Source organism: Ostrea edulis, chromosome 7, assembly GCF_947568905.1.
Source record: "Ostrea edulis chromosome 7, xbOstEdul1.1, whole genome shotgun sequence".
NCBI classification, from domain to species: Eukaryota; Metazoa; Mollusca; class Bivalvia; order Ostreida; family Ostreidae; genus Ostrea; species Ostrea edulis.
In genome coordinates this window covers 54,913,340-54,938,552 of record NC_079170.1, presented here as the reverse complement: position 1 = coordinate 54,938,552, position 25,213 = coordinate 54,913,340, and the positions used below count along the sequence as shown (strand labels likewise).

Genomic DNA, 25,213 nt, shown 5'->3' with positions numbered 1-25,213 from the left:
AAATCGCACAATATGATAATAAAAATCATCAAAAATCTCTATTTAAAGTGAGTTTTGTGACATTGTGTGTAGACTTGCGAAATTTGGACGAGATGAAGTACCGGCATACCTCGAGTCTTTTCAAACCCGCTCCAAGAAATATATGCCGGTGTGAATATCATTTCGTATACTTTCTAAATTTTTATAACTTTAATTGCATTTGATACGCGATGGTTATCCAAGATGTAAATTAAGTCAAGTGTATTTATACACAGTGATTAGCCTTGTACAATGTCAGGAAGAATTATGAAGTGAATGCAATTATCAACTTTTCTTTCCCACAGGACAAAGAACATTCTTTCTTTTTTTTATAGTAAGTATTTTGCATTGAAAAATAAAGGGACAGTATGCGACATGATACGGGCTGAACTTTCATGTACGGCTTTTTTTTGGTGTATTGTACTACCACCAAATTAAAAACAAGAGGTACTGTGAGCAATGCTCACTAAGAATACCCCCCACTTACCCCAATCTCCCAAAGGGTGTTGGTAATAGGTATAAACTACCTCTTTTCTGAGTGTAAAAAACAAATGGCATGACAAACCGAACCATATTGCTACTTCGATGTCCAGTGCGTGTGACCTTTGACCTTTTGACCCCAAAATCGATAGGGAACATCTTCATCCCATGGGTAGTCCATATGTATGATATGGTGACTGTAGGTGGAAAGGATAACGCTTTAGAGCCCGGAAACCATATTGCTACTTCAATGTCCAGTGCGCTTGACCTTTTGACCCCAAAATCGATAGGGAACATCTTCATCCCCTGGGTAGTCCATATGTATGATATGGTGACTGTAGGTGGAAAGGATAACACTTTAGAGTCCGGAAACCATATTGCTACTTCAATGTCCAGTGCGCTTGACCTTTGGACCCCAAAATCGATAGGGAACATCTTCATCCCATGGGTAGTCCATATGTATGATATGGTGACGGTAGGTGAAAAGGATAATGCTTTAGAGCCCGGAAACCATTGCGTCTACAGACGGACGGACGGACAGACAGACGGACAACCCGATTCCAGTATACCCCCCCACAACTTGTTGCGGGGGGTATAATAAAACGCAACAAACCAAGAGATTCATTTCATTTTATTTCATTTAACGTTTATAATGAACAACATAGAATATACAAGACATGCACTACATAGTCAAAACAAACTGACAGAGTATATAACTTCACAACACTGATTTTATCAATATAGAGAGAAAACGATGCAAAGCAATTCACTTAATATCATATAATGTCCACGATCGTTCTATTAGACGGTAAATGTTCCTGGGGCGTAAGGTCTTGGGCTGGAAGTATAGCAGGTTTTAATGAACAGTCTTTATGCAATGGCCACCGATGCCGCGGTGAATTTTTTGGCGATCTAGGATAATGTAGGTTAAGGTTCCTCCCATAGTCATACTGGCGGGAACCTTACAAGTATGTTTTAAGCTTTTGCAACATGGCAGTGTAATGTACATGAAACTGCGTGAGCACAAACACATCTGATAATCGGTTCTACTCTAATGCAGTTATCTTATTCATGAAAATTATTTTCAAACAAGAAATCTTTCTAAAACTTCAATGGAGGACGTTTCAGTGTTATAAGTGAAAGTGTGTTAGTAACTGAGAAAGAACGGAGAAACGACTCCTTGTACTAATAATTTAATTCACAACTTCAATCAATTCTTGCCTCCTAAGAAATCTAATGTCCTCTGTTGATGTTGATAAGAAGTTTGTAAGTCCAGATTATGCCATTTGGTTGGTGTATTTGCAGTCTTTGTGACAAGACAAACATTTTGATATATCATATGTATATGATTTGACTAATATTTTGAAGCGAAGATTGGTCCAGACCTATGTCAGTTTGACAATGGCGGAACCTTAGCCAGACTAGACAGTCCAACTGCCTAGATAACCGTGAGGCATTCTTAATGTTCAGCATGAAAAGTATGATTTTCAGCTCTGTACATGATTGATACTGTCATGTACAATATTTTTAGACAAGGAAGGCACGTGCGAAGGCAACATCCATTTTTATGGACGTGATGGGTATACTAGAATGAATTGAATGCATTTTCTACTTCAATAATATTTGAAAGGACACATTTTGTTTTTGTTTTCACCACTATTGAAGATTTTAATTGGACTATCTACAATCATTTATCGGATTGCTATAGAAAAATACGCATTCAAATCGTTTTAATTATAATGTAATCAACGAGACTTAAAATATCACCGAATCCTGGGCGGAAAAATTACCATGGCAAGATTAAAAGAATAATGTACCAGGCGTGACCACACTATCGATATTGTAACATACGCCCACACAGATTATATATATATATATATATATATATATATATATATATATATATATATATATATATATATATAACGTATGTGTATTTAATCTAAAATATCAAACTTGTGAAAATAAAATAAGTGTCTGATACTGCGCAGCATCTTTTAAATTAATGTACACTCGTTGTCTTTAAATGATTTGAGCAATGACTGTAATCTCATTCAGCGCGGGGGGTGGGGGGTGGGGGTATTACGTGTACTAAAAACAAAATGGGGGGTGGTGGGGGTAGGGGTACTACGTGTACTAAAAATAAAATGGGGGTGTGTGTATATATGCAACACAAAGAAAAACAAAACCGCTGGTAAATAGGAATTGGGACTTTGTACTACGTCCAGAAGATTGACGCCAGAGATAGAAACCTTCACATGGAGGCGTCAGGGATGAAAAATGACGCACAGCGTAGTCCTAAGTTTTCAATAATACAGAATGAAAACTACAAACAAATTTGAACAATGTCTATATGTTTTTTCCATTAATTAAGTACCTGTCATTCAATTTAAGCGCCAAACGATGATTATGATCGCATACGACGGTTCTTGAAGTTCATGAAATAGATATTTTGTAACGATTATACGACATTAAACACTTCATCAGCTCGATTCATGTTTTCTGCAGTCAACCAGCAGGACTTCCTCGTCAGATGAGAGATTTCAACATTCTCCCGATCCAGCAATTGGCGCCTTTTCTTCATCCGTCACAGCATTATCACCATTTGACGCTTTCAATTTCATCGGACTCTCTTCCTAAAAATGATAAAATTAAACATAATTTTGATTTCTCCTTTGAAAAAAAAACGATTGTCTGATGTAGATATTGAACTATGAGCTACAGAAATACATACTTGTAAAACTGTCAGAGTCATACAAAGGTCATATCTTGTCAAGAATAAGTGATACCACGACCTTTGACTCCAAAGTTGTATATTTTATACCCTCACTTAGATTTCTACCAAATACGAAATCTGCAGGTTTATCAGTACAAGTCATCACCTCGATGTGACCTTGATCTTTGACCTAACCTTTAATTATGCCCTCCATTGATCCTTATCCACTTATGGTGCTCACTCCATATATATAACACCCCTCCATACTCGCTCTAGGGCCTAAATAGTAACACGGGATACAATGATGTTATCTCAGTCATTTAAAACTTTTTTAGCATGAAGATAAAATATCATCTTTGCAAACCAAGTGTCCGATTCGCGAATCAATCAAAAAGGGGGAAAAACCCAAACAAGAATACCGCAAACGGTACACAATACGCCCGTGAAAATGCTTACATAGGGTGTTTTTCTTGAGCCATAATTTATAGAACTTTGCTTCAGGTAGTATCACCCATCATCAGACTGACATACTTTCTTTGCATATGAATATTTCCTTAAAAAAGGACTAAGTTCAATAACCTGTAATTTTCTTTAAAATATTCTGTAAAATAAGATGGTCTTCACTTGAAAACTGCAGAGGGAAAAATAAAAGACAAATCATGTACTCTCTATGCAATATTTCCTAAAAAGGGACTAAGTTCAACAATCTGTAATTTTCTTTAAAATTAAAGAAAAACAAAATCCTTGCCACATGCACATCTTCCATACCAATACAAATATTCTGTAAAATAAGAGGATCTTCACTTGAAAACTGTAGAGGGAAAAATAAAAGACAAATCATGTACTTTCTATGCAATACTTCCTCAAAACTGATTAAGTTCAATAACCTGTAATTTTCTCAAACATTTAAGGAAATCAAAATCCCTGCCACATGCACATCTTCAATACCTATATAAACACTCTGTAAAACAAGAGGGTTCTCACGTGAAAACTGGGGGGGGGGGGGGGGGGGGGGTTCACTGAACAAATCATGTACTCCCTTTGCAATATTTTCTCAAAACGGACTAAGTTCAACAACCTGCAATGTTCTCAAAAATTAAAGAAAATAAAAATCCTTGCCACATGCACATCTTCAATATCCATACAAACACTCTGTAAAACAAGATGATCCTCACTTTAAAATTGTGGGAGGAGTTAGCCAGACAAATCATGTACCTTCCATATAACAATAATTTTCAAATAAAGGGACAAAACTCCTGCAAGAGAGGTCGAAAAGGATCAAAATTGCATGAAGATCTAGAGTGATTTACAAAGAAGCTACATAGCAAGTTTCAGCTTGATATGTGATAGAGAAAGGAAATTAGAAACAGAAAACCCCGAACGGACGGACGGACAGACATCATTGTACTAAAGACGGGCGTATAAAAACAACACACAAAAAAAGATGGAAAAACTGCAAACTTTTGCCAAAGCTAAGATCCCCCTCATCGATCTAGCTATCTCCTTATCTTTTTTTGTAGTGACAAGGCCCACTATAGGAATTCTTGTGTAAATAATTCTCACATCAATATTCCTGCTAATAACAAACCGCAAGTGCATTCTTCTTGGCAAAACATTACCATCGAATTTTCTTATTGCATCATCATGTGTAAAACTTGAATTTGAAAAATGATCGGAAACAATGAATATACAACCCATTCAATAAATTCTAAGAAACTACTAGATTTAATTCTTACCTTGGATTTTTTGTTTGCTCTGTAAACCTCGATCAGCAGCATGATGACGCCGACGATGATACCCAGGAGTAGTAATATAAATGCAATAGACAGGTCAATAGTATTTAAAGGTTGCGCAGGGGGTAACAACGTCACTTCCGGTTTGTTTAAGTAATCGCTGAGTGGTCCTGTGTTGCACTTATTTGGCCACCACTTTTGTTGGAGGTCTTTTAGCCGTAGTTTACTGATGCTGTTTGACAGCTTGTTACACAGAGAAGCATTGTTACAACCTATAGCTTGTTCCGTCAGCTCTATTTTCTCCCCGATCGCCATTACACTGCAATCTCGCCCAGCGAAATACTCGGCTACGTGACCTTCCATTATGGCAGCAAACGATCCCTCCGACGCTTTAACCCTCTGGTAGCCTTGTTCATTCGTTTCAAACAGATTTTCTGGATCAGATCTTGAAATATAATACAACCGGTTTAATACTGGATCTTTACTATGTTGGAGAAAAGTATCCCAACTGTTTGTTCCATAGCTGACTTCAGACTGCATTTCCATTTGATGGAAGGTCTTGAATGGAAGGATGGGTTTGTTTGGAATTCTGGTAATTAAGAACGAGCCTAGATTGGGCGATGTAGGCAGTTATCATGAATAACACGAAGCTCATCCACATGGAAGTTAGAAAGCGACCGCCTGGAGACCTCGGAACGTCCTTGAAACCTATGAATTAAGAAATTGTTTTATTTTTTAAAGAACAAAAATAGGATTAAATTGTAAATGAATAGATAATTTCGGATATTCAACCAAACATCAAAATTAGGATTAGCTTTACACTAATCTAGCTTTGTTGATTTAATTTTTCAAAATATTTAAATATAACATGATATGATAGTATATAACAATTTATTTGCCTATCAGACACAGAGCAACATGCATGAACCACATGCAATTATATTGTATGGGTTCAAATTTACTATTAAAGAGGATATATAATTCCCTGCGGTATGAACAAAGAACATTGAATTGTTTTGTCAGCCACTGCGCTCCGAACAAAGCATCTATCTAGCCAGCACAGAATAGTCCGAACAAAGCACCAATCTTGCCAGCACAGAATAGTCCGAACAAAGCACCAATCTTGCCAGCACAGAATACTTTAAACAAAGAACACAACTAATGTATATAGCCACAACGAGTTATACATGACTCAAAACGCAGGGGTTCTGGGGGGTCATCTTGAGAACCTCAATGGTCCAGGACAAAGCCCTGGCAGAGTTACAGGGAAAGAAGACCCCGCATGTTCCTGAATTCTGACAATTTGAATGCTCTCAAATTTCAAATCACAATAAAGTAAAAGGAAAATAATTCCTTTCTGGGAACTGTTTGATCACATTCACACGTTGAGTTTACACTTTATTTATTTTATAACGCTTAATAAACCATTTCAATGCTTCTCGTCAGCTCAGATTTTTATGCGAAGGGTTCATTGATGTGGGAGGAAACTGGAGTACCCGAAGGAAACCCGCGTGTCCGAGTGGGCGACCACATTACCCTCACACATCCAGAGGATCGAACTTAGGTCCCACCGGTGAGAGGTGAGTGCAATAATCACTAACGCTACCCAGAAACTAACTTATGCATGTTTCAGCCGAGGATAATTCGCCAATAACATCAAAATAATCACTAACGTAGCGCTACCCAGACACTAACTTATGCATGTTTCAGCCGAGGATAATTCGCCAATAACATCAAAATAATCACTAACGTAGCGCTACCCAGACACTAACTTATGCATGTTTCAGCCGAGGATGATTCGCCAATAACATCAAAATAATATCGGGTCTTCTTGCTATATATCATTGCTCATAGAATAAAGTGCACCGCAACAGCACATGTTCATTTATCATAAACAAATAAGTGTGCATGTCAAGCTTGGTACAGCAACTGACTTGTTAATTTACCTCTTGAATGGTTCAAATAACCACAGAAATGATATTTCAAAAACACATTTTCATTTTATTATCTGTATTTAGATCATTTCTTTCACATGGTATGAATTATTGAACTCTTTAAAACACCACAACTTAGATAATTAATTTTATAGTACAAATGGAGTTGCTCTGTTGTGCGATGTGCTTGTATTTATTAATTGTTATAGTTATATACACATGTAGCTTTATTTTATGAAAAACTGTGTATTGCTTGATTAACCATTTTTGAACACGGGTACTGCATTGCTCTTACACTTGTAGGGATTATCTCCCTTTTATCTCTCTTTTAAAATATCTGGTCATTATTCAATCTTCATGACCTGATTTTATGCTGCAATTTATATTTCTCTGCAGATGTACCAGTTGACAAAAGTTTGTTGATTCTAGGACTCAAATGTACATGTGACTTAAGGAAATTAGCTCATGAGCTTTTGAGCACAACTGCACAGGATGCTACAACAAAGTATTTACTGGTTCAATAATGATCCCATTGGTGCAAACATGTTATACATCTATTAATGAACCCTATCCAGTTGAAAAAAAAATGGTGTCAATTCAAATTTTGAAAAGGTTTTGCAGGGACTATATTTTGTGGTGGAGGGATTAATTAACAAAGAGCACGCACCTTCTATGTTATCACCCAAAGCTGTGAACATGCACTTTCCTTGTCATTACATAGAACTGTGAACACACACCTTCCTTGTCATCATACAGTGCTGTGAACATGAACCTTCCTTGTCATCAAACAGTGCTGTGAACATGCACCTTCCTTGTCATCACACAAAGCTGTGAACAAAGAGCACACACCTTCCTTGTCATCACACAGTGCTGTGAACAAAGAGCACACACCTTCCTTGTCATCACACAGAGTTGTGAACAAAGAGCATGCACCTTCCATGTCCTCACACTGTGCTGTGAACATGGACCTTCCTTGTCCTCACACAGTGCTGTGAACATGCACCTTTCTTGTCCTCACACAGTGATGTGAACATGGACCTTCCTTGTCCTCACACTATGATGTGAACAAGGCCCTTCATTGTCCTCACACAGTGCTGTGAACATGCACCTTCCTTGTCCTCACACTGTGATGTGAACATGGACCTTCCTTGTCCTCACACTGTGATGTGAACATGCACCTTCCTTGTCATCACACAGTGATGTCAACATGCACCTTCCTTGTCATCAAACAGTGCTGTGAACATGAACCTTCCTTGTCATCACACAGTGATGTCAACATGCACCTTCCTTGTCGTCACACTGTGATGTGAACATGAACCTTCCTTGTCGTCACACAGTGATGTGAACATGGACCTTCCTTGTCATCACACTGTGATGTGAACGAAGAACAGGAATTTCTTAGTCATCACACAGTGGTGTTAACAAATAATACACTTTCCTTCTCAGCATACAGCCTACAAACAAGAAAAATGGACCTACCTTGCCAGCAGACAGTGCTGTGAACAAAGAACAACGCATTGTTGACATTAAAGCTGTCTTTGCTGTTGGTTTTATCCTCGGCGTCTGATATCTTGCTCCACTCAGAAGGACTGTATTTGTTAATGACGGCCAGAAGTATCCCTACTATCATACACACCACCATCAGCATCACCCACACGTCCGCACTACAATACATAACCATTCAAAAATTCTTAAAGGTTCCATCTAGGTCAGACTGTCTTGGTTTCTTTAGCATACTAGTATTCTAGTCCGGTTTCCAACTATCTGCAACGTTTCGATATCATACGTTTTACATGTAAATGTTTCACTGGTATTTTCATTCGATAAACAAATAAACATTAGTTTTCTAATTCGAGAAAATCATATCCAAACAAAATCTAAATTTTAAACAATTTACACAACGATTTTCTAGATGCTCGGACATATAATATTTGACATCTTTTCTTTACACATCTATGGGAATACCAGACTTATTTTTCTACATGAAGTGAAATACGTGTATATCTAAGCAAAAATGTACATATTTACTTTTATTTTCCATTACCATGCCATGTTGGATTATTATTAACAAAACAAAACGAGAAATTTTAACCTGACATGTTTGGTTGATAGAGATTTTTGAAACCGAATCCGGGTTCTATGACACGCGAATCCAGATTCAAGACTACTAAAACATTTTGCCATGACTTACATACATACATACGTAACGGTTATTATTTTTTTGTATATCTAAAAGATAAAGGATGCGACTTCATAATGGATGCCTTCCTTTCGAAAATTTAATTGGAAAAAAGATGGTGGGAATATTTTCCATGCCCTTTCATATTCTATAGGATTCTTTTGACGTAATGGATTAGCAATAATAACTTGCTTCCAATACACCCCCCCCCCCCACCTCATAAAAATCCCCGTATCAACCCAAGGAACACTACAAGAAAACGCGCAGTGTTTGTCTCTAGCCTCTTGATGTAACAGTTCAGTGTGGCTTGGACTATTCGTTATCTTCCATGGAAACTTCATTATGAGGTCGTTCACTTTCACCTTGACCTTATTTGACAAAGTGCTGCCTTTTTCTTAACGAGAAAATTTTGAAAGATAATTTCCGACATACTTTAATGTAAATCTTTGAACCTCCTGTAGCCGAATGCGGACTCCAGGAGTCACCATTTGAACGGACGTGATTATGTGAAACAGATTATATGAGATGTTTTCATGTCAGTTTTGTCATTTCTGGCAGAGTGGTCCTTGAAGAGATTTTTTTTTCCTATTATCGCCCACTTCAAAAGAGTATCAGCCCTTCATTTTCATATGAAGATGATTTGTCGCACACAAAGGTTGTAAATTCCAAATTAATTTTAAGCACAATAATGGTATTTACAAATTACTAAACTTTTAATACAATGTAATTCTATATAAATTTTTAACCATTGATTCAATTCAGTTTCATATACTATTTAAAATGATAATATTTGTTTATGAAAGTACATATTGCTATTCATGCTTCCTTCCATCATGAATGTACACATATATGAAGGTCTATATGTCCAGCTGAAAGATCAACTGCGTATTACATTCATCAGCTCAACTTGAAACTACCAGATATATCAAAGAAATGAAACAACTTACAGGTTAAAAATATGTCACAGCCTTCCCGTTGCGCTTAATTTCTGAAATGCTGGTTTTTCTCATTGTGTTATTTAATAATTTTTGTAGTCACTTGGTTACTTTAAGTAATTCTTACCCAATTAACTTTATGGGAATGCACGCTATTTAAATTTCTTTTGGAAAATAAATATCGTTAACGTATTCCCTTAACTTTGATATCATAGTTTTGTGCACAGGAAAGACATATTACACAGTTTGACATTTTAAACAGAATCGTTCAAATTGAATCTCAGCTTTGCAAATACATGCATAGAGGTCATTAGCCTTTATAGATAATGAAAATTTTAACAAACATGTGCTCTATTTTCCATGACCCCGGATTTACCTGAAGGGTTCGAACAGGACTTTGAGCCCGTTGTGCGGGGGAACCTGCGGTCTCCAGACCAGAATCCTCTTACTGCTGTGAAAAATGGGGATTGTAAAAGCCACATCCTGTCTCCGCTTGTCGCTCACAGTCAGATCGGCAGCTGCCAAATCGGCTTTCTGTGAAGAACGGAACAATAAGTTGAAAGAGATGATGTGTGTGATGAAACTAGGACACAAAGATGAGTATTCCCCCGGTATGTGTGAATTTAGGAGCCATACACGTGTACACACACACACACACACACACACACACACACACACATACACCGCTGTCTGTGATGTTAATCAATTTAATCTTTGAATTCCTTGCATTCTTTATTCTAATTTCTCACTTTTTTAAAACCTAAAATCAAACAAATTACATATTATTTTAATTCATCTTTACTGTACACAGAACATCACAATACCACAAAACTGCTTATAGAAATGTACAGGGAAATGCAATTAAATAATCGCAAATAATCTGTAATGCTTAATAACATTTGTATTCATTTTACATGCATATTTTCTTTAATTCGATTCAGTTTGGTTGAAAGTCAATTCCTATTTTAAAAAAGACCCTCATCTGAACTTCCGCAGTATATATATATTTATAAATTGGGGGTAAAACCGAGATAAAGACCTTCATTATATACCTCCGAGTCATTGGAGATTAAGGCAATGATTCCATAACCAGAAGATAATTAATTTTAACATTGAAACAGTGACTAACCAAATTTGTGAATGAATAGCAATGATAGTGGTGTGTTTGTAGTGACGTTCATGCATTGAACCAATCTGTTGTCGAGCACTTTCTCACAGTTTCCTGTGTGTTTCTACATAACGATATACCCTAATAATCAAGATGACGATTACATGATATGTTTGAAAATCATAACAGTTCATATTTCTGTGATCTATCTTATCAACACCCTTTTAGCACTTGAATGCAATGTTATAAATGATATTGTTAACAGTTGACACCTTAGTTTAGTTTAACCCAATCAAAAATGGATTAACAAGGGTATGTTCAACAGAGAAGCAAATATTTCTCATTGAATTCGGTGTGACATTTTACCCGAGTCTACCTGGTCCCCCTGTTCTTCAGAAGAGTTAAACAAGAGGCATATGGACCACATCGCCCACATGTGTAACCTTGGCCCTGCTGTTGATCAGCTACCGTGATTTTAAAAGATTTTTTGCTATCTTCATTCCCATGAAAAAAATTGACCCCATATTGTGGTCCAAAGCTAGCCCCATAGAGTCACGATATATCCACGATACAAGGTAACAAGATAAAAAAAAATCAGGATACGAAATGTAAGGAGTCTATATACAAAATACGAAAGGCCTACCTTAAACAGCTCAGAGCTCGAGGATATTGCCTAGTTAACTTTTCTTAAAAGCAGGTCAAAATCCAAGGTCAAATTACAAGGTTAAAAATTTTGGTAACAAAAGAAAGGTCTTGTCATAAGGAATGCCTGCATGAAATACCAAAGATACATCACTCACCACTCAAATGTTATGAGCAAGCTAAGGTTAAAGTATCGGTTAAAGTTTTAAAATTTGGGTCAAACTCCGAGGTCAAGGTTACATGGTCAAACATCACGACATCATATGAAATTGTTGCCATAACAGTATGAAAGACCTACTTTGAATAGTTCAGGAGATACTGCCTAGGTTAGCTTTTCTTAACAGTATGTCAAACTAAAAGGTCAAGGTCACAAAGTAAAAAACTTTAATACCAAAAGAAATTTATTGTCACGAGGAACACAAATATGGAATATGAGAGCCCTATCATTCACCATTCAAAAGCTATGAGCAAGATTCACGTTTCAGACAGACAGGACAAAAAAAACCCAACCCAATATGCCCCCCCCCCCCCAACTTTAGTCACGGGAGCATGAAAATTAAATAAACACAACTTATATACATTATTTAGTGTGATCCTATTAATCTTCGCCTTATCGGTCACCTTAGTATTACCGGTATCTAAAAGCATCTCTAGACCCAGGGCTATGAAATGTAGAAAAAATCCTGTTCTTAAAATTTAACACCCCCCTCCCCCCAAAGTGCCTATACTGATGAAAGACTTTACATAATATATGTAACATTAACATGATAATGACAATAAAAAGAAGACTTAGTGTTTCAATAAAGCATTAGAATTTTGAGTTCCTTTGGGGACTGTTATCATGTCCTTTAGAGATATACATATGTTAACCAGTTCTTCATCAGTTTTTAAGGTATCATTCAAAAGACCTGCAACTCTCACTTTTAGTGCCGAGTAACAGCCACTTCCCATTTCAACTACTGCAGTATGCCTAGGTCTGGGATCGAACCTCATGAATACTCCGACTGAGGTAAAACTTCATTGCTAATACTCAAATAGTAAAATTCTATAAATCGTATGAACGGGATGATTTCAGCTTCTCCATCGTAAACTTCCCATATTTATGTAGCAATATTCCATTATCACCTGCATATGGTGTTTATATATCTCAACTGATTCGATATGCAAGAGCTTGTTCTGCGTATAGTCAGTTTTTAAATCGAGGTAAGCTACTGACAAACAAGTTGATGGTACAGGGATTTCAACAGTCTCGATTGAAGTCAGCATTTCGCAAATTCTATGGTCGTTATAACGATCTACTTCGTCAGTACAACCTCGCATTGGGTCAAATGCTGTCTGACGTGTTTCATACCGATTGTTAGACCGTTCTTGGCACACTGATTTTGACTGCGGATAACTCCGTTTACCTGATCAGGATATAGGGCTCACGGCGGGTGTGACCGGTCAACAGGGGATGCTTACTCCTCCTAGGCACCTGATCCCACCTCTGGTGTGTCCAGGGGTCCGTGTTTGCCCAACTATCTATTTTGTATTGCTTATAGGAGTTATGAGATTGATCACTGTTCGTTATCTTCACCTTGCATGAAAAGCGTTTCTTATTATTTGTTCTGATAACATGGAGTTTTGGTATGAAACAAAAAACTAAAACGCAAAACAACAGGGGTCATCAATTTTAGTGATAGAGTATCATTATGTGAAGTTTCTTTGCTAAAACTTAACTAGAATGAGAGGCATTATACGGAAACCATTTCTTACCACCGTACCCTGGCGACTTTGATTTTCGTTACCTCAATAATGGGCATTGCAAATTAGAGACTCTTCACATTGTATAGCCTAAGCTCAATTGATAATTGGAATATCATCTAGAAACTAATGTGGTACAGAAAGATTGACGGACGAACAAACGGACGGGCAGAACCAAATACAATGTACTACCCTCAATTTCAAGTAGGGGAGGTTATGTGAATGATATTCTACATTCAAATATCTAATTTTTCACCCAACGTGAATCTACTAAAATACTACAGAAGATATATCAAACAACACACATCTGAATGTGGACCGCATGTCAAAATTATATAATCTGCCGTCTTGGAACCGGGACCCCCCCCCCCCCCCCCCCCCCGAGTGCCCAAGTAGAAAAACAGTGATTTTCTTCTCGAGTGTACAGGAAGCGCAACATTTCTTCTAGGGTGATATTTTTGTCATTTAAAAGTTGAGCATTGACATTCATCAAGCAGTATCTTCGCTAGTCTTTCGTGCGTTTCACGTAGCTCTTGTTTATCCAACGGTCTTACCCCACACCCCAGGTAAATTTTAGTTCACGCCCGAGTTTTAAATAAGAGTAAGCAATCGGACACTTGGCTTGCAAAGATGACACCGTACACTCTTTCTCTAAATGGATTGCGATGTTTACCTTCTGTGCGCAGGCGTCTGAATACCGATATATTTTCGAAAGTTCATACATTCAACCATGCAACAATATTTGAGAAAATTGTTATTTCATGATTTTTGCATGTGTTGCCATGGGTTATTGTGATGGTTTAACAACTCATACGATATATATATATAAATATATATATATATATATATATATATAAAAGCCCGTGAACAAAGCGAAATTTAAAATTTAAACCTTCATAAATCTTTATACATTACACAGTAAAGACACAGAAATAAGTATACATGTACATGTGATTTTTTGAAGCATTTGACATTATTATTTTTATACCATACACATTCCCACCTTATCAACTAACAGTCCCATCATGCCATTCCACTTTCCCTTGTCTTTGACCCCGTAGATGCCATTTTTTTCCGGCTGAATGGAGTAAGTGAAGTTGTCGGATTTCGATAATGCGTTCAGTACGTCTACAATATACCCCTCATACTTCCCGGTTGTCCTGCTGACCATAAGAAACGGAGGTTTCTGAAATCCAAAATATTTTACTGTATTGAAATATAATCGATGAACGTGCAAGTTATTAACTCTATAACATGAACGTTATTTCAGAAAAACATTAAACTTCTGAAGTGTTAAAATGTACTCTGTTATCCTAAATTGGTTGATCTTTAATTACTCTTATTGACGTCAAAGTGTATCTGACTAAATTAGATCGTCTACGATATGAAATGGTGAGACCTCTGGCAAAATTGTCTATAGCAACAAGTAGAAAGGGTTGACAACGACAAATTTCACCTGAGTAGAGAATATCTAACAAATGGTTATCCATATCTACGTATATATTCATTCCCAATCTAAAAATCGTAAGGAGTTCTCCGAAATATTTGCGGAAAAGCAATTGTCATGGATACTCTCTCTCTCTCTCTCTCTCTCTCTCTCTCTCTCTCTCTCTCTCTCAATCGTGAGTCCATTGTTTATCGTGAAATCTACGAAAACTGAGCCGCCACAAAAATAACCGCACATTCCTATAATACATTACACGAACGATATCAATACTTTACAATAATGTTTGTCTCGGACTTCAGGGCAAGTGCGAAATCTAAACCATTCAGTCACACAAGTCTATAAGTTTATAACACAGTTCGATATATCGACCCTGGTATAGTTTAATAAGGATTTAGACTGCTGTTAACTTCCAGCTAAATAAGAATTTCGCGTGATATCTTTGCCTGGCATCCCCTTTCAATCTAAGTCACGTAAATCACTATTACAGCTCTCTGTAACATCGCCTAGATCTGGTTGAGCTATATGAACAAAACATAGCATTGCTGTTAGTCGTACTCACTTACCAGTATTGAGGTGACCTTTAGCTCACTCCCCTGCAAGAGAGACAATGAAAACGTTAAAGACAAATAACACATCGTTACAGTATTCCACAAATGTATAAATAAATATCAGTCATATAGTCCTTGTCTAACTGGGTTCAAATCCTTTTTTTTTTATGCCCCCGTAATCGGAGACTCCGGGGCATTAGTTTTGGTCTGTCCGTCCGCAAAAACTTAAACCTTAGCCGTAACTTTTGAATGGATGATGATAGGGCTTTCATATTTTCAGTTCATATGTGTATTCCTTGTGTCAAGAACTTTCTCTTTTGGCATTTTTGGCACCAAAATTTTAGACCCTGTGACCTTGGTCTTGGATTTTGACATACTATTGAAAAACATTAACCTTGGCTATACCTGTTGAATGGTTGGTGATAGAGTTTTCATATTTGATATGTGTATTCCGTGTGAGAGGACCTTTATTTAAGTAGCAAAATGTTTGATCTTGTGACTTTCGCCTTGGAGTTTGACCTTCTTTTGATAACCTTTAACCTTGGTCATGACTTTTGAACGGTTAGTGCTAGGGCTTTCATTTTCACATATGCATTGCTTGCGATAATACCTTTCTCACGTTACCAAAATATTTGACATCCTGACCCTGATTTTGGAGTTTGACATACTTTTGTAAGACTTTACATAACTTTTGAATACTTAGTGATAGGACTTTCATATTTCAAAATACATCTTCCGTAAGACAAGACATTTCTTTGGGTACGAGAATTACTTTGCTGCCATACGTTTCATAAACACATCTTGGTTCTTTGGATGAATTCACAATAATTCTGCATATATTTGATAATTAGGTAAATTTTTAAATGTTCACAGCCATAAGATTATTACAATGTGTAACAGAAAGAGGAAATGCAGCGGACCAGACCGGGATTCGAACCCGGGCCCCCTGAATCTCTAGTCAGGTGCTCTACCAACTGAGCTATCTGGCCACCGGCGATCGAATCCGGCTGACCGCTACACATGTATCGAATATGTTTCATACATTAAATTTTTCTAAAGTGTGTTATGCCTCCATAAACAAAAAATGTTCATTCTCGATGTTGTTGAATACTTAGTAATCAAGTACAGACTTTTTTAACAGGGGTTCTTGGCCGCTTGGGTTTGCAAGATAGAAGTGCCAAACTGGAAGTTTTTCACATCAAACTTATTTCTGGCTGAGGCCATCATCTTAACAAAATTAAAATTTTGACCATTGCACGGGTCATTGACTGATTATTTCGCATTTACAGCAATACGTTAAGTGTTAAAAAGGTCGTCCGTTAACTCTCTGTTTTTATTATATTACAAACTAAACAAAAAGAAGCGTAAACCACATGGCTAAACAGTGGGTGGTTCCCCTGACAAGCTGCCCTTAGTTCTCATCAACGCTTGCTGAAAACTAGAGTTCAAAAGTTTACTGCTAACAATCGCCCTTAGAATAATATAGAAACACAAATGGCTACATTAGGTATCTGATAGTGACAAAATACCCTCCCAATGAGTACTGGCAACAGGTTTTACCATTACATACTGGCAACATGTTTTAGCAATACATACTGGCAACATCAACATACCCTCCCACTATAGTAGTAGTAACATACCTTCCGGACGATATGATCATGTTATCATATTACAATATGTCATATTTGATAAATCATCACATTTAGAAAATACATGTATACAAGTTGAGTGACAAATATCTGATTTGACGATGACTTTTTATTATTTTCACTTTAAACATAACAAAGCAAACGGTGATAAAATTAAAAAGTAATGAGATGTAACACTGATTATATGATCATAAAGTTGATAATTAAATTTGATTACAATTAAGCTAGCTAGATAATTAATCTGAAGGGGCACTATGCCCATCTCGTCCGAGAAGCTCTTGAGAATCCGAAATTCTTATCAATCTAACATTTCATTTATCAAATCAAGGAAATGTATAAATTAGTGTAAAGGATACAACTGCACGATGATAACTAGTAAAATAATACTGTATTTCATTTAATTCCGCGTCTAAGATACTTGCTAAAAATTTCAATCGAATTAAAACGAAGACGTTTCTATAGAAACAACATATTTGTTACTTGCTTCGTTTACACAGGAATTTTAGGTGGGGTCTGCTATATCTCGTGAATTAATGCCACCATTTTCCATCCCCTGAAATCGAAATCACAGCTGCGTTTTCTCATTATATTTTTTTTTTCAGAAAAAAAGAGGTCACTGAGTGAAGAATGGATACAGAACTTGTTCACAGAAAATAGGTCACAAGAGATGTTAAACAAAAGTTGTTATTTCTTCATAATTTATGGCCAAAGACCCATAGTTTAAAAGAATCCTACAGCATTTACCGTTATTTCCTTTTTATTTACAAAATTATAGAGTGCTTTGTGAAGAACGTTTGACTGCGAGAGCTTTAATTCAAATATACTACACAAAATGCAAATATTTACAATGACTTTTGATATAATACATTGCTGTCACTCATTCAGTATCCAACATCTTTCCTACAGCGTTGACCTAAAGTTGTTGTTAAACCTAGACTTTCTTTGTACTCTATATATTAGCGCGCAGTAATGACTCATGGTATGAAGAAAAACATTGATTGACAAATGGTAAAAAGAAGAAGAAGCAAAACAAACATTATATACTTCAAGTAGGCGGAAATTTACTGCACAGTGTCAATTCAGCCAGGATAACCTAATTTCATCATGCCTTTTTGCTGAGAACAAATATTGCAATATACCCCAAAAAGACCAGTTTCGATCTCATTGCATGCTGATCCCGTGGGGATCCGGGTTAGAACAGGTCCTCAGTACCCCTTGCTTGTCGTAAGAGGCGACAAAATGGGGCGGTCCTTCGGATGACACCGGGAAAACCGAGGTCCCGTGTCACAGCAGGTGTGGCACGATAAAGATCCCTCCCTGTTGAAAGGCCAATAGCTCCGAGCATAGGCCTAAATTTTGCAGCCCTTCACCGGCAATGGTGACGTCTCCATATTAGTGAAATATTCTCGAGAGGGACGTTAAAGAATATTCAATCAATCAATCATTGCTTGCTGTATTTCCAATATTTACAAGGAACTACTCATAACCCACCCTGGTTGTTTCATTCTGCTTTCCTTAAAGTACCCTACAAATAAAACGTACAAACAACGGTACCAACCGAAATTTTCAGTCACTATTCGGTCTAGCACGCGTACGATGGACAAATATCAGGAACTTGGCCAGTCGAGATCGTCTGTAATCAGATGGACGACCATAAGGACTCGGGCCAGCTAAACATTTGTGAAGAACCGGCATCAGGGTTGTGGCTAGTCTAGAATAATTGTGAAGGACAACCACCATGACTCCGGTCAGTTTAGAATGTTTGTGATGGATGATAATCACGACTATGACAACTCTGGGTCGTTTATGATGGGCGCTGGCTAGTCCAGTCCGAATTGATGCAGGACCATCAAGACTGTGGCCGACCTAGTGATGGACGGAAATCATGATTATAGCTGCATAGAGAAAGCCTATGATAAGATTAATGACTATCAGGACTCTGGTCAGTCTACGACACGTCTAATGAACGGCTATCAAAACTAGGACTAGTCTAGAATAGTTTTAATTGGATGGTCGAACATGAGGACCTTGACCGGTAGTACCCGGTACTTAGAACAAAGTTTATGAGGGACTACCATCAAGATTCTGGTTGTCAGAACCACAAATTGTCGTCCAGATAATGTAGGGGATGCAATAGACATTTCACCGGTCGATATAACCTAGAAGTTTGGGTGCTCGCTTCGCAACCGGAAGGCGCCCGACATTAGAAGTGAAAATCATGGGACCTTTAATGGAGGTTCCGTGTCAATGTAGACATTACCATGATAAAACATACACCTCACTGCTATGACCTTAAGCGCCACCTATATGTCAAAATAGGTACTTCATCTAAAGTTGGTGACGTTTCTATAGGAATGAACAATTCTCAATGGGGTTGTAACACAAAAACCTGTATGATATTGAACCCTTATTGAGGCCCTGTAGAACATATATGATATTGAACCCTTATTGGGGCCCTGTCTAGGGCCTGTAGAAAATGTATGATATTGAACCCTTATTGAGGCCCTGTAGAACATGTATGATATTGAACCCTTATTGAGGCCTGTCTAGGGTCTGTAGAACATGTATGATATTGAACCCTTATTGAAGCCCTGCTTAGGGCCTATGGAACATGGTATGCACAAACTAAAATCTACACTACATGAAATCGTTTGAATTCTACATTGACAAACCGAGGTCTTGTTCTTGAGATGGAAATATACGGTACCTACATTCGTACGTGAAACTTTCAACCCCTATCGTTCATGGTTTGAGAATACTTCAATTACGTGAGGATGTTTACGTACTTATTTCATCAATCGTACCCATACGTTTTTGAGAAGATTTTTAATTCCTGTTCTGTTCCCACAATGGCGCCGGAGATTATAAGATGAAACAAGTTGAAGCCTTCGACATTACAATATGAGATTTTCAAGTTTAGATACTCCAACCTATTTTAACGTTATTCGTTCATTATGCCAACTTTGGTTAAAATTGGTCTCGAGGTTTTAAGGAACAGATATGTGATAACAATGACGATAGACAGGCAGACCTGACAGCTTATTTCACTCTGTGGCTCAGGTGAGCTAAAATTAAAACTGTTACACGAAGATCTGGCACCAAACACGCAGAATTCTGTTGATAAAGATAAGAAAGCACAAAAACTTAACTATACTTCGAACAAAAAGTCGGGTATTAAAGATGAAGGACAAAACGATAAAAGACAAATCTGTGCTAACAGATACACTTCTCTAAGACTCCGTGAAATTAATATATGTAATTAACTCTATGTATCAATGGAGCAAATGAGATGTGATGTAATTGAACGCATTTTTGTGAAACCTTAAATTGTCACGGGCCTGTTCTTCCTACACGTGATGGACCCATGTTTAGTCGAGATTTATGAAAACTCATGACCACTATCGCAGTGAAGGGGTTTGCGTGTCCGACTATCCTTTACTTGACCCGCAAATCCAACTGATGAAAAGAATTATTCAGAAGAGACCTCTTTCTTCATATTGTCTTCTTTTCACCCTGACCCGCAGATGTATTAACAAACCAATCGGATTTGTGGAATATCCAAAATGCCAAAAACAGTTCCTTCTAAAAGCTAATTTGAAAACATTTTCAATTGGCGAGAATTAATTGTGGTTGAATGGATAATTTGAATAATTGAAAACAATTTATGATTTCGCCAATAAAAATGTTTACGGCGGGAGAAACTGTACATGTACGGCACTTTTAAATATCAACGATGCAAACGATAAAATTTCGGGAAATGTTTTTTATTTTTATAATTTTTTGGTAGTGTCTTTTGGACACATTTTGATGGAACAAAAACCAGCTTTATTGCAATAGCTGTCATTAATTGTATATCATTGCTTTATCAGTAAGAAATCTTTCCAACTGACATGTATGTCTAAAAATTGTAAAACTTAATTCACAATCCAATGATGATGAATATTAAGCATGATTTAATATATGATAATATTCTAAATATTTGTAAATGAATGTTTCTTTTCCATTTTAGTTATCAATAAATCTTTTAATTAACTGGTATATAATGACACATACAAAGATAAATAAGGTGTTGCTTCCAGACAGCTATGAACGAGGCCCACGCATCATTGACATACCTCCTAATAGCCTAATTAATTCCAAAGGACGCATAAATGAAAGTTTATTTCTTTGATGCTAACAAATTCAGGAGAGTTACAAGTGAAAATGATCCCTAAGATAACCATTCTAAGTAAAACTGTCTCGTTCTTGTTTAAACTGTGACCCTTTCACTTAGAGAGATATCTTTTACTTGGAGAGATATAATATCTTTCACTTTAAAAGAGACTATTTATTCATTTTTGAATAAATGCTTATTTTCCCTATTTATCAAGGAATATGGTGGGTAACAATATGGATATTCTATTTCCTATCAGTTCCTAAAAAATTAAGGGAATCATAATCGTGAAGTAATTATCAACTGGTTGATGTCACAACGACCTCCTCAAACTTTTCCGCCATTTTTGCATTAGCTTATTTCGTGACATAATTGGCGATGGTCGTGCATGGGAAAATCATTGTAGTAAAATCTTAAACTTTAGATTCTGTCGAAGTTAGAAAGACATCTCTTTCTAAAAATCTTTTAACTTTGAAAGATATCTTTTTACACCAATAAAGCGGTATCTCTTTATGTTAAAGATACAACTCTAAATGTTAAGAGATATCTCTCTAGCTTTAAGATATATCGTTATGCTTAAATCGCTCTTCGTTAAAGAGATATTTCTTAAGTTAAACAAGATCCAATCCAACAGTTAAAGAAATATCTTTTATGAATAGATAGTAAAACGCCTTGCTATGACTAAAACATTCCCGGTTTTTAATCTCAAATAGGAGATTCAGTTCTGTTTGTGAAGCTGAGATGATGCAGCTGATTTTCATTTGTCAAAGCGGCATTTTTTAAACAATCAGCTGTCAATACTTAAATTAAACAGGCAAGTTTTTAACTTTTGCAAAAATTAAATTAACCATGTCAAAATTTAGGGTGTACTATGTTTGAAATATCTATATGTCTTATGAAAAGTTTGATCGATGGACTTTTTGCGATAGTAGAGAGATGGTAGCCCAATCCCTTCCACACGGTGACCAGTTATCGTAGTACCCCTACATTTCAGGGCGGGGATATGTAAACAGTAAATCCGTCACACAGACATTATAATTACATGACCAGGATATTAACTATTCGAATTTTAAAGGCCACTGCACATGTTAATCACACTCTGATGCCTGAGTAACGCCCATCGATAATTCATCAATCGAGATAATTCCCTGCCAGGGAGAGGCAGTTACCCTCGGGACAAGTAGGGTCCAGATGAGCCGAATGTCCCATTTGTTTGTCAGGCTGCATTTTCACTTCTTTTTCTGTCTTGTTTCACAACAATAATTATTATCTACGACCACTCTTAAGACGAGTTATGAATTTTGCAATGACCGACCGATTACTCCAGATCTTCTACAAAAAATGGGGATACACAAAATTCCATGGGAAAAGGATGTTGATGAATATCATATGGATATCACGTGACGAATGTTTAATTCCATTTTAACAACTTCAAATTTATTATCCAGTATTGATAAGTTCCAGCAAACAATTGTAGAACAAAAATTAGATAGGGAGCGTTCCCGTCCCATTACTGCGGGGCGGGGGGGGGGTGCACGTAAATCTAATTCTTTATCTAATTTGTTCTTGATAGTTATCTCATTTGTTCTTGAGAATTCTCTCTAGCCATACAAGGCTGTAAAATTAGAATAGAGAGAATATTGGAGTGGCAAAATATAGGTTCCACACCCAATGCATCTTTTAAATTTTCAAGAGACGAGAGTTTGAAATAGTAGTCCTCCAATTATACATTTGCAGTATTTTTGTCTTTGTTTACGGGTTTGTTTGTGAAATATACATTTACATGCAATTGACACAAGCGACCTCGATGATCTGTCAAAATGAAATATAACAGGAAAAATTCCAAAATTGACAAAATCAAACACTATCAATCAGAATCGGCCTTTGTGTTGCATAACTTGTTACAGAGCAACTGCGCCGGAGTGATGAAAAAAGCTGATAATGGGAGAAGATGCCGCTATTGGATTAGAGAAGATGTTGGACCGGATTTGACATTGAATTGTAGAGAATTTTAGACCGTAGAGAATAATTGGAGAGGATAATGGATTGGAGAGAATATTGAATTGGTAAGGGTGGGTTAAAGTGACCAGTTTATCACAATAAAAGTGTCAAAAACTCCTAGCTCCAATATCAATTGTTAGGAACAATATTGTATAGTTACATATGCCAAATCATTGATTTTTTTCAAAAACATATACTACAAATCTACATGTACAGAATTTATAATGTACTTCTGCTTAATAGAACACAATTCATAAGATTTCTACATGGATTTTTTGGAAACAGTAAATAATTGATACAGTTGTACATGTAATATAAAACAATATCAATACAAAAAATAAAATATGGCAATTGGAAATAAACATGTACTTAGTGTCATAGACATTAATTAGTTACCTAAAATTAATCAAAAACTACGCGAGTCATGAATAAATTTATGGACTTCAGCAAAGATTAAACGATTCATTTCCTACGACAATAATTCATTTTCTAAAAGCAAAATATCTGGGTCATCAAATGTATATGGTTTGTCAGAAAGATTATTTCATGAAAGCATTCCAATTTTTCAATATGAACAATATGGTGTATTAAGATGTATCAGTAGTTAACTATTCAGAGCTATAATTGATTAATTAATTAAAATGTTGTTTGTTTACCTTCACCCTACCGACTTCACATACTAAAACTCGCGCCATTTTTAATATTTTTATCAGTATCATTATCACTAACTCCGGAATTTTGTAAGAATTCTTTTCGTCGCGTATCAGTTGAATTCTAACTGTAACTTTAAGGGGGGAAAATAAATATAAGATTGAGAGACAAACATAAATGATCTTTATAGGTGATCTAATCTTAAAACCAATTGTTTCCAAGCAGAATGGACCCCGCCTAACTGATAGTGAAGAAAGAGCTACCGTAAACATGCAGTAATTAGAAACAGGTCCAGTCACTAGTGATGGATGTCCGTGTTTGGACCTGTGATATTTGAGACGTGTCTCAGTGTACATGGAACACAGTTGTTTTACAATTGCACGGCTCAGGTAACAACTAGGTTACAATTTTTTCATTCATCTCTATGTGTGTATTTCTGATCAAAATTATTATTGATCGCGTTTGTCTTTTTTTTTTTTTTTTTTAAAGTTTGCATCTGCGCGGCAAATAATGTCAGAAAGTGACAACTGAATCTAGAATATGAATGCAATCTCTCAATATCTTCATGTTCTTGCATAATCTCCCCCATTGTGTGAATTTAAAATTAAAACATATACACGTGCCAATGAATCTTGAAATACATTTATACCATTTACAAGATGGGAGATTATATAACGCCGTTTTTATCAATTTAATGCTATTGTATCGACATGCCTACAAACACGAGATGTTTTCTACATACGACCACTATATAATGCGATCGGTCAAGAGGTCATATTATTAATAACGATTTCTTCAGTTGACCGCTCTCGTGCAATAACGCATATAGAACAACATTAATAATCAAGACGTTTAAATGATAGTCAAGTACACTGATTACACTCTTCCGTGAAGTTTACCGATATGTACAAGTCAACATGTTCATTACTTACCCATGTAAATATCACTATGTCCAGACATAAACAAACACAGACTGCACGCATTCTCCCTAGTTCCTGATTGTGACCTGGTTGAAGGAATGTCGCCGTCCAATTGACCAAATGTCTCGCCACCTCCCACCAGTTCTAGGTCATACAGAGACGTGATTTCAAATCAGTCGACGTCAACTGAGCAGAAGACATTGAACAAGCTTCTGTAGCTGAGATAGAACGCTGTTTTTATACTACAGTACGACTCAAAGGCAGATCTGCGCACCTGCGCGCATATTAACGTAGACTTAAGTTGTTGATTTCTCACGAAATATTTTCATGAAAGTCTTAATGGCTCTAAATATAAG

At 36.6% G+C, this 25,213-nt stretch overlaps 1 protein-coding gene and 1 non-coding gene across 2 annotated transcripts; both read right to left on the bottom strand.

Moving 5' to 3' along the window:
- Window positions 1-1,114: 1,114 nt before the first annotated feature.
- On the bottom strand, window positions 1,115-25,099 carry LOC125655474 (glutamate receptor ionotropic, kainate glr-3-like). Its single transcript, XM_048885786.2, is given in 8 exon segments — window positions 1,115-3,134; window positions 4,951-5,562; window positions 5,564-5,655; window positions 8,361-8,545; window positions 10,372-10,529; window positions 14,492-14,674; window positions 15,499-15,528; window positions 24,870-25,099. Coding segments are annotated over 8 exon segments (1,404 nt in total). The 5' UTR covers window positions 24,921-25,099; the 3' UTR covers window positions 1,115-3,041.
- Window positions 16,400-16,472, bottom strand: Trnas-aga (transfer RNA serine (anticodon AGA)). The gene has a single exon. It is a non-coding gene; the product is annotated as a tRNA-Ser (tRNA).
- Window positions 25,100-25,213: the final 114 nt, after the last annotated feature.